Source organism: Taudactylus pleione, unplaced genomic scaffold, assembly GCF_031769625.1.
Source record: "Taudactylus pleione unplaced genomic scaffold, aTauple2 ptg000537l, whole genome shotgun sequence".
NCBI lineage: Eukaryota > Metazoa > Chordata > Amphibia > Anura > Myobatrachidae > Taudactylus > Taudactylus pleione.
The window spans coordinates 7,390,290-7,408,996 of NW_028284939.1; the positions used below are offsets into that span (position 1 = coordinate 7,390,290).

General features: G+C 46.9%; 1 protein-coding gene across 1 annotated transcript in view; it reads right to left on the reverse strand.

The window, feature by feature from the left end:
• SLC7A9 (solute carrier family 7 member 9) overlaps nt 1-17,948 on the reverse strand; it is a 61,450-nt gene extending 43,502 nt beyond the window's left edge. The window contains exons 1-2 of the mRNA XM_088451130.1: nt 17,697-17,948; nt 7,965-8,114 (exon numbers count right to left, since the gene is read on the reverse strand). Of these exons, the coding sequence (XP_088307256.1) occupies nt 7,965-8,081 (117 nt within the window). The 5' untranslated portion in view covers nt 8,082-8,114; nt 17,697-17,948. The remainder of the gene's footprint in view (nt 1-7,964; nt 8,115-17,696) is intronic.
• Between the last annotated feature and the right edge of the window lie 759 nt (nt 17,949-18,707).

Genomic DNA, 18,707 nt, shown 5'->3' on the forward strand with positions numbered 1-18,707 from the left:
CACAAATAAGTCCTACGGTGTGTGTTATATTACACAAATAAGTCCTACGGTGTGTTATATTGCACAAATAAGTGCTACGGTGTGTTATATTACACAAATAAGTCCTACGGTGTGTTATATTATACAAATAAGTCCTACGGTGTGTGTTATATTACACAAATAAGTCCTACTATGTGTTATATTACACAAATAAGTCCTATGGTGCGTGTTATATTACACAAATAAGTCCTACTACGGTGTGTGTTATATTACACAAATAAGTCCTAAGGTGTGTGTTATATTACACAAATAAGTCCTACTACGGTGTGTGTTATATTACACAAATAAGTCCTAAGGTGTGTGTTATATTACACAAGTAAGATCATTGTAGCAGGGGCGTATTTATAATGGGTGCACACGGGCTCTTGGGGCCACGGGGGGCCGGCACCGCACACCTTGCACCCATATTATACTTACCTGTCCGGAGTCCCACGTTGGCGCCGGTGTCAGAGCAGCAAAAACATCTGGAAAAAGGCCGCGGTCATTTTCCCGTCATTTTTGTGCATGCGCAGTATAGGGAAAATGGCCGCCGCGTCCATTTTCCAGGCGACCTTCGCATGCGCTATAGACTCTGGGCACACGCTAGTGCCCAGAGTCTATCAGTGCGGCCGACCTGAGAGGAGGGGGCCCCCGTGACGGAGTCTGCACGTCCCCCCACCTCTCTAGAAACGCCCTTGCCCAAAAGGATTGTGCAGATAAACGGCATTGGATCACAAGATTTGTAACGGCGCCTCACATTGCTCATCGATCCCTGTGGACCGTCTGGTGTGATATTGCAGCCAGCCCACATTGACAAGCGGGGTAATGGCTGCCTAAGTCTGAAGTTCGAAATCAGCTGTGAGGTTGGATTCATTGCTATCTGATAAAAAAATAAACACATGTTGTCATTGTAAATAGTTTAGTGATGTTATCTTATACTAATCTGTATTTAACGATGGAATCATGACTGAGCACCAAGGTACTTTTCAGACAGCCATTAACAGCACAATGTATTCATTAACCTGTGAGTGCTCACTGCTGACTCCAGCTAAACACAGGGAGGAATTACTAAAGCTGCATACACACACACAACGATTTAGTAAATGAACGATTTTAGTAAACGATTTTCGTTCATTTCTTCAAGGGAAAAATCAACGAAAATCGTTTACTAAAATCGTTCATTTACTAAATGTAATGAACGATTTTTTTGAACTACAAACGATTTTTGCATATTCCCTTACTGAAACTCATTGAGTTGGTCAGTCTGACTGAACTACAAACTACAAACGTGAACGCGCATGAACGATAATCGTTCATCATTTTACCTCAGAAAGTGAACGATTTTTTCAACGATTGAACGATAAACGATATAGTATATGCACCTTAATGGAGCGTACACACGGTCAGATTTGTCAGACTTGTCAGATTTGTCAGATGAACGACTGAACGATTTAACGATTTGAACGATTTGGTCGATTTGTCCAAAGTTTTAAACGATTTGAACGATTTGAACGATTGAACGATTTTTGACTGCATTAAAATGAATGGAATCGTCCAAGTCTGACTGCAAACCCATCAGATGTCAGATATCGTTATCTGACAAACGGGAACGCGCATCGTTGATCGTCCATCGTTCAGGCATGTCAGATATGAACGATTTTCCATCAGATATGAACGACTGAACGATTTTTAAATCGTTATCGTCCATATCTGAAGAAAAAATCTGATCGTGTGTATGCACCATAAGTGCTTAAGGACCCATGTATCTTTTAATATTTGCCGTGTATTCCCCAAAAACACCCATTTTCAAGGGATACCCGCAAATATTTAGTATCCCCAGATGTATTATCCATTTCCGCCAGCACCGCAACCTCCATAAGTTTCTATAGGGGGTGTAATCCTGTCAGATTTACCAAATTCCAGAAACTTGGTGTCCGCAGCTTACTCCACCTGAAGATGGCATAAGCCACTGTAGCCTATGGACTACATATCGCAAAACTGGCCATAGGAACCCTCCCTCAGCAATGGCCTCGGCGCATGAGTGATCTGTAGGCCGCGAGCATGCGCAGGAGTCCCGGCACAGGAGTGAAGAGACCGTTGATGTGGTCACTCCCGGCACATCGCTTCTTTCGGAGCCCGTCCCTGCGGGTGCATTTTGTTACATTCCTGTGCTATGATCGCATCCTGAAATGCGATTACGGGCGCCATATGGTGCCCAGATCGCATTGCAAATGCAGCCTTTAATGAATGGGCCCCTTAGAGGTGGGAGAGGGACCTCAGCAGGCTCTACCGCTGGCCGGAACAGGGACGATAAAGAGATTTATTTCCAGATAAAAAATAATTGCTACATTTATTCCTCTTAAGGAGCAGACAGACATATAGGGAAACAGTGTCTGCAGATATACAGGAGTGGAACAGCTGAAAGATCCAATAGCGATAATATAGGTCACCGATGTGATGGCCAAGCTCCGCCTCTCACAGTGAGAAGTGCTGCTACACACGGTAATGAGGGGGCCAAGCTCCGCCTCTCACAGTGAGAAGGGCTGCTACACACGGTAATGAGGGCACCAAGCTCCGCCTCTCACAGTGAGAAGGGCTGCTACACACGGTAATGAGGGGGCCAAGCTCCGCCTCTCACAGTGAGAAGGGCTGCTACACACGGTAATGAGGGGGCCAAGCTCCGCCTCTCACAGTGAGAAGGGCTGCTACACACGGTAATGAGGGGGCCAAGCTCCGCCTCTCACAGTGAGAAGGGCTGCTACACACGGTAATGAGGGGGCCAAGCTCCGCCTCTCACAGTGAGAAGGGCTGCTACACACGGTAATGAGGGCACCAAGCTCCGCCTCTCACAGTGAGAAGTGCTGCTACACACGGTAATGAGGGGGAATCCGCGCCGCATCACACACTTCCTCTCTCTGGCTGGAGGCAGCTAGGGTAAAGATTTAGAAGTGCCAGGACCCACACTGGGCCATGTAGTGCATCAATGATATTGCTCTGCACAGTACATATCTGTACTGAGTACTGTGCACCCCATGCAGTATTTAGCTGTACTGAGGGCCTGATTCAGAGCCGGACGCTCTGAACGAGCGCCCGCTCTGAATCAGGGCGTTTTTTTTTTTTTTGCGAAGCGGCCTCGTGGACGCTCGCATAGCTGTGGGTTAACACCCAGAGCTTATGCGAGCGTCCATGATGATGGTCGCGATGGTCAAGACCATCGCGACCATCGGGCTTGCGACGAGTCCCTTGCGGTAGGGTCTCATCTGGGGCAAGCCCTGGAGTGATTTTGGCTTTTATCAGAGCCAAAAGCACTCCCACTGACATCACTAGTGATGTCAGTGGGGCCCGGACCCAGAAGGTAGGCATTCCCATGGGAACGCCTCCGTCTGGGCAGCCACGCCCCCGGCATGCCCACCAAAGGGAGTGTGCTGTCACTCACCATCGACAGCACGCCCCCTTTGGTGCGAGACCTGGAGCGACGGCTTCCCCATCGCTATCCAGGTCTCGCGCATGCGCACGACGGAGCAGCCTCCGTCGTGCGCATGCGCACTTGGGCAACATCGACCCGCTTGCGAGTGCTCGTGAGCGGGTCTGAATCAGGCCCTGAGGTCGCAGACCCGGTCGCAAGCGCTGTGCGCTCGCAACTGGGTCGATGGTTGCCTACAGCGCATGCGCACGACGGAGCCGGCTCCATCGTGCGCATGCGTGAGACCCGGATAGCGATGGGCACTCCGTCGCTCCGGGTCTCGCAACAAAAGGGGCGACGGCTACCCCGTCGTTTTTTCGGGTCTCGCGCATGCGCGCGACGGAGGCGCCTCCGTCGTGCGCATGCGCATTTGGGCAACATCGACCCGCTTGCGAGCGCTCAGCGCTCGCGAGCGGGTCTGAATGAGACCCTGAGTACTGTGCACCCTATGCAGTATATAGCTGTAATAATGAGTACTGTGCACCCTATGCAGTATATAGCTGTAATGAGTACTGTGCACCCCATGCAGTATATAGCTGTAATAATGAGTACTGTGCACCCTATGCAGTATATAGCTGTAATGAGTACTGTGCACCCCATGCAGTATATAGCTGTAATGAGTACTGTGCACCCCATGCAGTATATAGCTGTAATAATGAGTACTGTGCACCCCATGCAGTATATAGCTGTAATGAGTACTGTGCACCCTATGCAGTATATAGCTGTAATGAATACTATGCACCCCATGCAGTATATAGCTGTAATAATGAGTACTGTGCACCCCATGCAGTATATAGCTGTAATAATGAGTACTGTGCACCCCATGCAGTATATAGCTGTCATGAGTACTGTGCACCCTATGCAGTATATAGCTGTAATAATGAGTACTGTGCACCCCATGCAGTATATAGCTGTAATAATGAGTACTGTGCACCCCATGCAGTATATAGCTGTAATAATGAGTACTGTGCACCCCATACAGTATATAGCTGTAATAATGAGTACTGTGCACCCTATGCAGTATATAGCTGTAATGAGTACTGTGCACCCCATGCAGTATATAGCTGTAATAATGAGTACTGTGCACCCCATGCAGTATATAGCTGTAATGAGTACTGTGCACCCCATGCAGTATATAGCTGTAATAATGAGTACTGTGCACCCCATGCAGTATATAGCTGTAATGAGTACTGTGCACCCCATGCAGTATATAGCTGTAATAATGAGTACTGTGCACCCCATGCAGTATATAGCTGTAATGAGTACTGTGCACCCCATGCAGTATATAGCTGTAATAATGAGTACTGTGCACCCCATGCAGTATATAGCTGTAATGAGTACTGTGCACCCCATGCAGGATACAGCTGTAATGAGTACTGTGCACCCCATGCAGTATATAGCTGTAATGAGTACTGTGCACCCCATGCAGTATATAGCTGTAATAATGAGTCCTGTGCACCCCATGCAGTATATAGCTGTAATGAGTACTGTGCACCCAATGCAGTATATAGCTGTAATAATGAGTCCTGTGCACCCCATGCAGTATATAGCTGTACTGAGTACTGTGCACCACATGCAGTATATAGCTGTACTAAGTACTATGTAACCCATGCTTCCACCTTAAGGCCCACAATCAGATTAATACTGACTGAGCCATCAGATGGAAATATCTGGTCTTTCTGCTGATTGGAGCCAGCTATATTTACACACAGTACAGTGATCAATAGAACCTGTCTACAGATTGAATTATTGGTCTATTCCTGGACACCCTGCATCCGCTCTGATGCATACGATGTCACTCTGTAAGTGGCTTGTAATGCTCGCTGTGTGTATATTAATGCTGACCCCTCCCCCCTCCAGTGCACACACACCAGTATACCCAATCCATTCCACATTATTTAGCTCTATGATAAAATCAGAATACAGTTCTGAATGAAGCAACAAACAGCGTGTCTAATGTAACCAAGATACACAAGCAGCAGATGTGAGTAATTGCCAAATAAGTATGTACTGTACAATGGCCCATTAAATGTAGCAAATAATGCAATATATGTTATACTAGAGAAGACAAACAGGAATAAAATTGCCGGTCACAGCTTTCAATTCACTAGGAACCAATGACATAACAGAGGCACGAGGCACTATGTGGCTCCTGGAGATATCAGCCCCTATCTGTGGTGTTCTGATCTGTGACTTAATACTTTCAATACAGTGTTTAGCTAGTTGTATGGGACAGGAGAGAGAACCCTTGCACATGAGATCATTATTTCATGGTTTAATTATATTTACTAAAGTACGGGTGTTTAGAAGTGGAGCTGTTGCACATAGCAACCAATCAGATTCTAGCTATTATCTTCTAGAAGGTGCTAGATAAATGATAAGTAGAATCCGATTGGCTGCTATGGGCAACATCTCCCCTTCTAAAAACCAGGACTTTAGTAAATATACCCCTATGTCTCTTCCCACTGAAATACAGGTCTGTGATCCCTGATCCGGGAACCCACTGTACACAAAACGAAAAGTAATTGGCGCTCTTGGTAATATCGCACACAGAGACCTGGCCAGTGATTGTTTCCTCCACAGACATTGTGCCTCGTGCATGTAGACTTGCTTGCAAGGCCCTTTTGTGGGTGGACCTCGCGATTGTACAGTTCGCATGTTCTCCCCATGTTTGCGTGGGTATCCTCCGGGTGCTACACACATACTGGTAGGTAAATAGGACTCTGACTAAAAAAATGAACTCTAAATTGTGTGCGTGTGTGTGTCCTTATGGTAGGGAATATACAGATATGAATGGCCAAATATTATTTGTAAAGCCCTGGTAAATAAATACATTTTACGCTCTGCGCACGCACCCGAGACAGGCGCACACAGCTATGAGTCGTACACATCTCATTCCCATCTCCACTTGCGGATGAACGGGTGCGACTGTGCGGCAGCTGGGCGTTCACACAGAGGCAGCCTGTTCTGAGGGCGTGGCATGGGCGTGTAGGCGGAGATGAAGGCTAGGAGGGGTTGTGCGTATACAGGGATCCGTATGATTTTGGATAGATCTCTATCACCAGGTTTAGGGCTGATGCAAATGAGCAATGATAGGGATGATTCTAGGGGACTCCAAAATCTAAGGGGGAAGGGGGGGGGGCACCCCTGATACCGCCCGCTTCCCCCAGTTAAGCAGGCGGTCCGTTCACTCGATGACACGATTTATCCACCCCTGCAGTACAGTCACTCTAATAGCAGCATTGTACAGCAGGGGGGCACTGGCCTACGATGACAGGATCGTGGTGCCATGACCCTGTACCAGCCAACTGGACTCCTACTGGTCTGGATCCCCACCCCCCCATAGAGCCGTATTCAATTTGAGCCGTGATACTTTTTCGCCTCCTGGCCTTTCGCCTACTTCGCCTGTTTTGCAGGTGGAAAAGTATCGCGCGCGTGCCCGTATATCGCCTTATTCAATTTGAAAGTACTGTCAGATTTGGGGAAATCAGCTTGACACCCCCTAAATGATGCTCTGACATGGGGGTTCCCTATGGTACCTTGGCTTGCTGAAGGTATTTGGTGTTTTGAAAACGGGCTCAATAGCTGCTAAATAGCGTTTTTGTATAAGTGATGCAGAATAGTATTCAGGAGGTTTTTTTTGCACAAAATAACTTATCCCAGCAAATTTGGGGTACTTGAAAATGGGGGTCAGCATATTTTAAAGTTGCTAATTTTAAGTTGAAAAAATCGTGAAAAATCCACCTGCCGCAAGCCCCTGCAATGAAAAAAAACCACTTGGGGCATACTTGGGGACCCCCCCGGAGGCATGTTCGCTAGCTTTTAACTTTGTCCCCCAACATTTTTTTTTTTTGCCCACAAATTCAAAGTGATTTTTTTTGGGGTGTCCTTAATTTTTTTTTTTTTTTTAACACAGTTTACCTTTGGGGGACTGTCTGAAGGCTGCACGGGGGTTCCCGCAACGTTGCACCCCAAAACCCCAATTCTGCACTTTTTTCCGCCTCCCATTCAAAGGCGAAACTTTTCCGCCTATTACATTGCATTGACTTTCCGCCTAGGCGGAAAGCCTTTGAAACTGAATTCAGCGATAAAGCAAAACAGGCGAAAATGACGTCATCCGCGAAAAGTTTCCGCCAAAAACGGCTTTTAGCCTCAAATTGAATACGGGTCATAGAGGGCTTTGGCATGAAGTCAACATGTATGGGTCTTTCACAGCCATATGGATAGGGGCCATGAGGCCGCACAGATGCGGGCAACTCTGAGAGCAGACGGGCAATGCGGCTGCACCTAGGCCCACAAGTTGGGCAGCGCAAGGGTTGGTGTGGAGAAAGACAGGTTATTTTTAAGTGTGATTTAGTACATTTTAGGCACCGTGCCCCAATTTATGACCAAACCACTAATCTGGACAACCCCAAGTATCCTGGGTAATAGCCCTGTACCCGCAGTCATGAAATAATACACATCACCAGTGCAGACTACTTGCCTGTTTCTTGAGTTGCATCGCTACGGACACCTTGCTCTGTATGGACTGGCTGTCGGCGCCATTATCAGCTCCATCACTCTGGCTCTCTTTCCGTTTTCGGATACTCCCCTCACCCATTGTGCAGCCTGTGATGTAATTAGGTTGCGAGTCCTGTATCACATATTACACATATCAATTAATAGGAGCAGGAACCCGATTACATTTTAATTATCCACGAAGCAAAAGAAAATCCCACCATAAAAGAACAATCTGTTGACGTTTCATTACCGTAATTAGGCAACTCTCCAATAGATCTGAAGATATTGCCTCGTCATAGGTTGGCACTGGTACCGTCATTTTTATATTATTTTATTGTATGGCCTTACATATCACAGCTATAATAAAGATCAGGACATGTGTACTTTCCAGTGAATCATATGTTTACCTGTTATCAACGCGTTTTGTGTGTCAGACCATGACATCACAGAGTATCAATGGGTATTCCATCTCGGGTGGACCAGGGGTCCCCACCTGACCAGCTCCAGTCATCCTAACATTTTACATGAAGGACGGCAATTAAGTCAGAATAACTTTGGGAACATTTTAGTTCACACTATGCAATAATAGCAAAACACTTGCCCCCACTTTGAGGACCATAGTTATGCTACTAATGCATATTGCGAACTAAAATTTTGGTGGGTACGATCTTCAAAACTGGTCCACTTGACATGGGATGACCCCAGTGTCCTAGCAACCAGAGATATCACTGAGGTATATAAGTCTTGCAAATGGCCGCCTATATACCAAATGTATGAGGGGTACAGCCAATAAGTGCCATTTCTGTCATGTATTGGTACGTATTCTATATCATTGTACTACACTTACTTGCAGTAAGGGCTGGTTTCAGACAATAGTGGGAGGGAACCCAACAAAGACCTACGAGGAGGTTTATCAAACCTTCTATAAAAGGACAAGTGAAGGCTTGCCCAAAATAACCAATCAGATACCAGCAATTATTTTATAGAATGTACTAGTTATATGATAGCTAGAAGCTGATTGGCTGACCCCATCCTCTGCTACTAACTAATATTTTGGGGCCTGTTTATGGAAGGGTCTCGTTATCACATATCTCTGTTTGCCAAGGGGTTACTAGGCAATTCCTCCATGGCTGCAATAATCCCCATAGAGCTCTATGGTGCTGGCGATTATATCCTAATTTCCATTCTGGTCTGTTTCTTAATTAACCCAGTTCACAAAAAGCTTAAAGAAGGTCTCATGGTAGATCCATGTGACCACACCAGCGATAAGCAAACGGTTATATCAGTCAGCCGCTTGTTCTGCCCCAAATGACCAATCACCACAAGAAATGATTTACAACTAAACACAGTGATTCAGCCACCTGTCCGTAATGTCACAAAAAATGATTGATCGATTTCCTGGACGAGTTGATCTTCCAGATCTGATCACTTCTCACCCAAACTTCAACAAAATAATAATAATAGATGTGTGAGATTTGCTCATGTGGCAGGTATACAGTAACGTAATCAGGTATCAGTTATCAAGTAGTTACAGTAAACTAAGGTCACAAGAAAGTGCGTAGATTAGGATATGCAGATTGTCACGAACTCTCGCACGGATTGTAGATGCAACCCGTATTCAGGGAATTGGCGAGACCTATTCCTGAGGCGCGGAGTCTAATGGACCGGTGGTATTCACCAGGGACCCTCGCAAGAAGGTATAGACTTGGCTGCATCCGACACACAGGTCGCGGCCCTCAGGTTAGGTCTCCCTATACAGGTGCTGGGAGACTTGGTAGGAGTTCAGAAGACTTAGCGTAGTTGACTAGCCGGCTCAGAACCAAACAGACGAGACGATATCAGGGAGCAGACGTAAACGGGTCACGGGATAGCCGAGATCAGAACCAGATTTCAAACACGGAACCAGGGGTCAGGCAGAATCGGAGTCACAAACAAGCGAAGGTCAGGACCAATAGTCAGGATATATACAGGAACGCTGGAGTATGGTAATGGAGCCTATGCTCTGGCACTGAGGTACTCCCAGGAACTTCCTTATATAGGTCAGGGTTCAAGCCAGACCCAATCAGTAACATCCTAACCCTACCTGCCTCTTAATCTACTTGCAGTGTGGCACGCTCGCGCCTAGGGGAGCCGTGGCCGTCTGCACATCTTGACAGGGGAAGCCCGCTGCAGCAGGCACCGGGATCTCCCTGCTTGCCGCTCACCGGAGCACGAGACAGGCAGCCCGGGGAGGACATAATCGGCAGTGGACGCTGGGATCTCCCCGCCCGCTGGCCGACAGGGAGCCAGTGCTGCCGGACCCGGTAAGTGCTGCCGGACCTCTAGGGGTGGGCACCGAACACCCCACAAATGGCTTGTTAGGGAACTTTTGATGGAACTTTCGAAGGAGTTGAGGAGCATGAATATCTGAGTCTTTAATCCAACAGCGTTCTTTCGGCCTGTGGGCCTGATTCAGAGCCGGACGCTCTGACAAGAGCGCTCGCTCTGAATCAGGGCCGTCCTACCTAAAATTGGAGCGGCCTCCTGGCCGCTCGCATAGCTGTGGGTGACCACCCATAGCTTATGCGAGCGGCCAAAAAGATGGTCGCGATGGTCTTGACCATCGCGACCAACGGGCTTGCAACAAGACCCTTGCGGTAGGGTCTCGTTGACCGCAAGCCCGGAGTGCTTTTGGCTCTATCAGAGCCAAAAACACTCCCACTGACATCACTAGTGATGTCAGTGGGGCCGGACTCAGACAGTAGGCGTACCCATGGGAACGCCTCTGTCTGGGAAGCCACGCCCCCGGCATGCCCACCAAAGGGGGCATGCTGTCACTCAACATCAACAGCATGCCCCCTTTGGTGCGAGACCTCCGTCGTGGGCATGCGCTCTTGGGCAACATGTCTGAATTATACACTGTATCCCTTCCAATCCACCAGGAATTGAACTGCACCTCGGGACATTCTGGAATCTAAAATTTGTTTGACTTCATACTCCTCTTGGTGATCCACTGGAATTGCAGTGGGAGGGTTGCACTGTCTCGAATATCGATTAAGCACCAATGGTTTCAGAAGAGAGGTATGGGATACGTTGGGAACCCTAAGAGTACCAGGAACTTTTAAACGAACCGCCACCGGATTGATGACCTGAAGGATCTGGAAAGGACCAATGAACCTGGGAGCAAACTTCATGGTGGGAACCTTTAATCGTAAGTGCTTAGTGGATAACCAGACTTTATGACCAGGGTTCAGTACAGGACTCCCTCTTCACCTCTTGTCTGCCACCCACTTATACCTGGAAGAGGCTTTACACAAATTCCCTTTCACCTCCCTCCAATTCCTGAAGAACCGACTCGCTGTGCCCCCTACAGCTGGGAGAGATTCTGACTGAAGCACAGGTACTTCTGGTATCATGGGATGTAGCCCATTCTGAATGAAGAATGGAGAATACCCCGATGACTTATGGTACAAGTTATTGTGAGCAAATTCAGCCCATGGCAACAAGGAAACCCAATCGTCTTGATTAGCTGATACATATATCCGAATTAATTTCTCTAAATCTTGATTTACGCGCTCCGTTTGACCATTGCTCTGATGGTGGTACGCAGATGAGAAACTCAAGTTGATATGAAAGCATTTACATAATGCTCTTCAGAACCTAGAAGTAAATTGTACCCCACGGTCTGATACAATGTCTTTGGGAAACCTACGTAGCTTGAAGATCTCCTTGATAAATGTTTCAGCCAACTTTGAAGCCGACGGTAACCCTTTTAATGGCACGAAGTGGGCGACCTTGGAGAATCTATCCACCACTACCCAGACAGTATTAAACCCCTGGCAGGAGGGTAGATCTGTTATAAAGTCCATGGATATATGGGACCAAGGACGATCAGGTACTGAAAGTGGACATAAAGACCCTGAAGGGAGTTGAGAGGGCACTTTATGCTGAGCACAGATGGTACAAGCTGCCACAAAGTCTTTGACATCACGACGTACAGTCGGCCACCAATAACTCCTAAGGATCAATTCCAAAGTTTTTCCCACTCCTGCATGACCTGAAAAACGTGAAGAATGAGCCCACTGGAGTAACTTAGATCGGAGTTCGGGTGCTACAAATGTTTTCCCTGGCAGGATCTTGACTTTAGAAACTGCGACAAAGCATCCAGGATTTAAAATTGGTTTGTCCTCCTTTACTTCGTCTTCCTGGGCAGAATTTGAATGCTCGAGACAGGGCGTCAGCTTTAACATTCTTGCAACCTGGACGATAGGTGATAACCAGGTTAAAACGGTAAAAAAAGCGACCATCTGGACTGACGATAATTCAGGCAATGAGCAGTTTTGAGATAGGTGAGGTTCTTGTGATCTGTATAAACTGTCACCGGAAATTTTTCCCCCTCCAGCCGATATCTCCACTCTTGCAACGCCAGCTTAATAGCTAAAAACTCCTTATCCCCCAACTGCATAATTCTTCTCTGGAGCAGAACACTTACAGGAAAATAACTCACAAGAGTACCACTTGCCCTTCTGTGAAAGTACCGCCCCAACTCCAACTGTGGAAGCGTCCACCTCCAAGCAGAAAGGCAGATCGCAGTCAGGTTGTCTTAGAATAGGAGCTGACATAGAGCACTGCTTTAAAAGAACAAAGGCCTCTTTAGCTGCAGAAGACCATCTCCTGGTATCTTGTCCTTTTTTGGTAAGCGCAGTGATTGGAGCTGCTATGGTCGAGTAGTCTTTGATGAACTGGCGATAACAATTGCAGAATCCCAGGAAATATTGTATTGCCTTTTACCCGACAGGACGAGGCCAGTTAGTAATGGCAGCTAGTTTTGCCTGATCCATCTGAAGGCAGGAACCAGAAATAATGTATCCCAGAAACGTTAGTTCGTTTTGCACGAAGGAACATTTTTCAAGCTTGCAAAACAACTGGTTGGCCCGGAGTCGTGTCAGCACTTCACATACATGCAGGCGATGACTTGTTACATCCTCTGAGAATATCAGGATGTCATCTAGATATACCACAACGTATTTGTAGAGCAAATCCCTGAAGATGTGATTAATATATTTTTGGAAGACAGCTGGAGCGTTGCTTAACCCAAAAGGTATGACCTAGGTACTCGAAGTGACCATCACGAGTATTGAAGGCTGTCTTCCACTCATCTCCAGCTCAAATTCTGATTAAATTATAGGCCCCGCGAAGATCCAGTTTGGTAAAAATCTTGGCTCCCTTAATTCGGTCGAAAAGTTCAGATATCAGAGGTAATGGAAACCGGTCTTTGATGGTAATAGCATTCAAGCCCCGGTAATCTATGCATGGTCTCAGACCTCCATCCTTCTTCTTGACAAAGAATAGACTGGCACCCGCGGGTGATTTGGATTCCCTGATGAACTCATGCTCCAGATTCTCCTGAATATACTCAGACACTGATTGGGACTCAGGAAGTGAAAGAGGGAAGATTCTCACACGAGGCGGCTCTTTCCCAGGTAATAAGTCAATGGCACAATCCCAGTCACTATGAGCAGGAAGAGTCTCGGCTGCTTTCTTACTAGAGACATCTCGGAAGGACCGGTATGAAGCTGGAAGCTGAACTTCCGGAAAAACAACTGAACTCCGAATGGCTCGCTGAGGAGGTTTGACGGATGACAAACAGGAACCATGGCATCGAGAGCCCCATGACAGAATTTGAGGTTCCTCCCAATCTAGCACAAGAGAATGCTTGCGGAGCAATGGAAGACCCAGGATAACCGGACTCTCGGTTGATGTGAGTATATAGATTGCTATTGATTCCAGATGGAGGGCCCCTACTTGCATCTTAATCTCAGACGTCCGAGAGTGGATGGTTGCTGTAGGAAGTCTATTCCCATCTACTCCGATGACACTGAGAGGTGTTTGGAGTGGCATAATCGGAATTCCTAGCTCTTGAACTTTCTTAGCCGTAATGAAGTTGCCATCGGCACCTGAGTCCAGAAAGGCCCTAACGACTTCAGAGGACCTCTCCAGAACCAGGGTCACATCTATGGAGAACTGAGGAACTACACTTTTTTTGGGGTGTGTTGAACTGTACCTAATCTGACCACCCCTCGATCAATTAGGCCTTCCCTTTTCCCGGACGTTTTGGACAGCCAGAGAGAAGATGACCTGGTTCACCACAGTATAAACAAAGTCTGTTTTTAAACCTCCTTTCTCTCTCCGCTACCGGAAGATGAGATTTCCCAACCTGCATGGGCACTTCTGGAGGTTCCACAGGTGCCGTGAAATGAGGAGCGAGCTTAAAGGTAAACCGACGAGACTGTTCCTTTTCTTTTGCTCTCTCCCTATGGCGGAGATCCACCTGGATACACAGGGAGATCAAGTCATCCAGAGAGGTTGGCAATTCCCTGGATGCAAGTACATGTTTGATTTGATCGGACAGACCCTGCATGAAAGCGGCAACTAAGCCTTCGTTGTTCCACCCCAATTCTGAGGCAAGGGTTCGAAACTGCACAGCATACTGTCCTGCGTATTGATTGCCTTGTCTCAGTTGTAGAATAGACGATCCCGCAGAGGATACTCGACCAGGCTCGTCGAAGACCCTTCGGAAAACCTTCAGAAACTCTGTGCTGTTGTTAACCAGGGGAACATTCCTCTCCCACAATGGAGAAGCCCAAGCCAGAGCCTGACCGGCCAGCAGCGAAAACACATAGGTCACCTTTGTTCTTTCTGACTGGAAATTTGCTGTTTGTACCTCAAATTGAATTGAACACTGGTTCAGGAATCCTCGACAATCCTTTGAGTCCCCGTCATACTTCGTAGGATTCGGGATGCATAATGGTGCGGAAGTACTTGCAGCTTGTGCAGCCACCGTAGGAGGTGGAACGGATTGTACTGCATAATCTGAGCTTGATCCTGTTCTTGTTTCTCGACTCTAGCAAGTAGATGCTCGAGCAAGTCTCTGGGTGATTGGTTACCAGCAGTATCCATGTTTTTTAGGCCAGAGTATTCTGTCATGAACTCTCGGACGGATTGTGGATGCAGCCCGTATTCAGGGAATTGGCGAGACCTATTCCTGAGGCAGGTATTCACCAGGGACCCTCGCAAGAAGGTATGGACTTGGCTGCTTCCGACACACAGGTCACGGCCCTCAGGTTAGGTTTCCCTATACAGGTGCTGGGAGACTTGGTAGGAGTGCAGGAGACTTAGCGTAGTCAGAACCAAACAGACGAGACGGTACCAGGGAGCAGACGTAAACGGGTCACAGGGGATAACCAAGGTCAGAACAGATATCAAACATGGAACCAGGGGTCAGGCAGAATCAGAGTCACGAACAAGCGAAGGTCAGAACCAATAGTCAGGATATATAGAGGAACGCTGGAGTATGGTAATGGAGCACTGAGGTACTCCCAGGAACTTCCTTATATAGGTCAGGGTTCAAGCCAGACCCAATCAGTGACTTCCTAACCCTACCTGCCTCTTAATCTACTTGCAGTACGGCACGCTCGCCCCTACGGGAGCTGTGGCCATCTGCACATCTTGACAGGGGAAGCCACCGCAGCAGGCGCCGGGATCTCCCTGCTTGCCGCTCGCCGGAGTACGAGACAGGCAGCCGCCCGGGGAGGACGTACTCGGCAGCGGGTGCCGGGATCTCCCCGTCCGCTGGCCGACAGGGAGCCAGTGCTGCCAGACCCGGTAAGTGATGACCGGTGTCCGGCACACTGTAACACAGATACAATAGACTCTGAGTCGAAACAATATAATTAGACCGTGACGTGATTGGTCAGCTTGACAGATTATTGCAATACTTTGCAACTAACATTCCCTGGAATTAAAAGTACAGTTTGGAATATAATGGTGAGTGCTGAGTTTGTATGATTTCTGTATTTAAATGGTGTGTTCACATACCACTGGCACCACAGATGTTTGAGTGCCATGGATCAAAGCCAATTGCTTATAGTCACACTTGCTCTTGCACCCCGAGTTCCCATATGTAAGTCAAATGTTGTCAGCTTATCCCCCAGGTGTCATTAGTTAGTATGCTTGGGTGTGGTTCTGTCTCTTTAAGCCAGTGAGCCAGCACTTAAACCCATTGAAGAAGCATGATGTGTATTTAAAAACTATGTCATACCTGGAGCCAAATGCTCATATTTTTGAGAGTCAGCGTAGGGACTGACCAGAATGGGAAGACCGTGACGTGATTGGTCAGCTTGACAGATGATTGCAATACTATGGTACTAACATTCCCTGGAATTAAAAGTACAGTTTGGAATATAATGGTGAGTGATGAGTTTGTATGATTTCTGTATTTAAATGGCGTGGTCACATACCACTGGCACCGCAGATGTTTGAGTGCCGTGGATCAAAGCCAATTGTATATATATATATATATATATATATATATATATATATATATACACACACACATAGACAGATATAAATATATATATATATATATATATACTCAAGAAATGAGGTTCATTCATATACTATCGTCTACTATGTTCAGTTGTGAGTTAAGTTACGGTGAGTAACATTACAGATTCCTGACATTAGTGGATGAAAAAAAAAAATTTAGTGTTAATTTATCATAGTGGGGAACAGCAGAAGGTCCCAGACCAGAGAAGCGTGAAATTGAGGTGGAAACATGACAGGATCTGGCTCCAGGGTAACCTTCCTTCCCTTGACTCAATTAAGACGTTGTGTGAATTGACTCCCACCTTCGACTCCTGCTTGCTTCAGTGAGCTGCCCTGCCCTTGCCCCAGTAACTGTCCTACCCAGTCTCTGGTGTGTTATTTAGGTTTGGTGCTTATGCCATGGCGTGTCGTTGCGTATTGTACACTGTGAAAGGTTTTCTACGTGTACCCTATACAGCTCTGTGTGCACTCTGTGGCACCTTACAAATATATTTAAATAAATAATAATAATAATAATTAATACAACAATTGTAATAGTAAAATCATAGTGACCTAATCACATATAACCAGACAACCCTTACCTATGTTTGATAAAGGAATACATATGTTAAATCCTGGCATAGGTTCAAATCCCGGCAGCGCCAGCCCGACATGGAAGGAAATCCCGATCGTGCGAAAGGTAAGTATTTCCTAACCTAATCTACCTCCTAACCCTAACCCTCCTTTAGGGTGCCTAACCCTAACCTCCCACCCCTATGCCTAAACCTAACCCCCCTTTCCCCGCCATCTAAACCTAAGTCCTCCAGGGGGGTGCCTAACCCTAAGTTCCCCCCGGGGGTGCCTAACCCTAACCCTCCCTCCACCTAGCCTAAACCTAACCTCTGGGGCGGTGCCTAACCCTAAGTCCCCCCACGGAACCCTAAACCTAACCCCAACCCCCCCCCCCCAACTCGGCGCCCGGCATCCCTTCAATCGGGATGCCGTGCGCCGGTCTCCTGGCGTAGGTTAATTAACCCTCGCCGGGATTCTGTAGTGGGGATGCTGGCGGTCGGCATAGCGACCGCCGGCATCATAAATGCATACCTTGATAAATATATATATATACCAGAGAACCTTCTTATTCCCTGATTAAAGCAATTTATAGACAATCGTGTAAAGAAAGATTAAATCACAGAAGTCATTTACATTATGCAAATAACTTGAAGCAGTGTCAAATGCACAACCTTCATTAAAGGCACTTATTAGGGGCTGAGATTTTGGGGGCATTGTAAGCAAAGATTGCTGGACAGTGAGAGAAGCCCCAACACATCATATATCTAAAATGTAGAAGTAACGGAATAAAACGTACCTGTGAGAGGTCCTCTGTTCGGCTGAAAGCGACAGGTGATCTCTGGTCGCTGCGGGGCGTTATCTGAGAGTGTTATGCAGCAACAGTAAACATCTGAAAGTGGATGTAGGAAGATGAGTGCAGAGGTCATTGTCAGTAATTATTAAACATGCCCCTAATTATTGCAGAGCACTGTCAGAATGCTGGGCCATAAATGCCTCTTGCACAACTCCTGGATCAACATCTATCGACACATCACACGGTTTACGAAGAGATTACAATGCAGAAATGTGTCGCTGTGCTGCACACTGAAGTCACACTGCCCCTGTGCTGTAACACAACGGCCGCCTGGCAGGCCGGACAATAGTGGGTTTGTTCTCACACACCTACACACAAGAACTTGGGGATTCTTCCATCGGCTAAGTTGGAACTGGATGGTGTTTACTGGACTTATCTTGAAAAAGAGACACAGAATGCACACGATAAGAGGGGTATACAGGCTGGTAGTCTTCAAAAAGACGATTAACACAACCGTACCACGAAGAGAGATATTTCTAGCTCACAGACGAACAGAGAAAACAAACTATTGTATTAGACACAGACTAGGAAATATTCATTTTAAGGACATAAATTTAGGGCCAAATGATGTAACGCAATCTGAGTGACTGAGTGGGATCTGTCTGCTCGGTATGTGATACACAGACAATAGCCGTCAGATTTAAAGGAAAAATAAATAGTGGCTATTACCTAAACAATGGATATAGTATACTGTAGGCATGTCAGGAGAATTTAGCCTATCGATGCCCCAGGAGGGTTTTTAGTGTAGCGGCAGGCAGCCTCAAACACCTCAGGGCCCTGCTTGGGCGGCCATTAACCCTCAGGAGGGCCACATGTGACCTTTAACCTCAGTAATAAGTTAAAACAATACATTTGTGGTTGATGCAATATCAGCAGGAATTATAAAGAAAAACAAGTGTTACAAATCTGACAATGGGATGAGCGGAGGGCCCCGTGAAAATATAATACCGTACT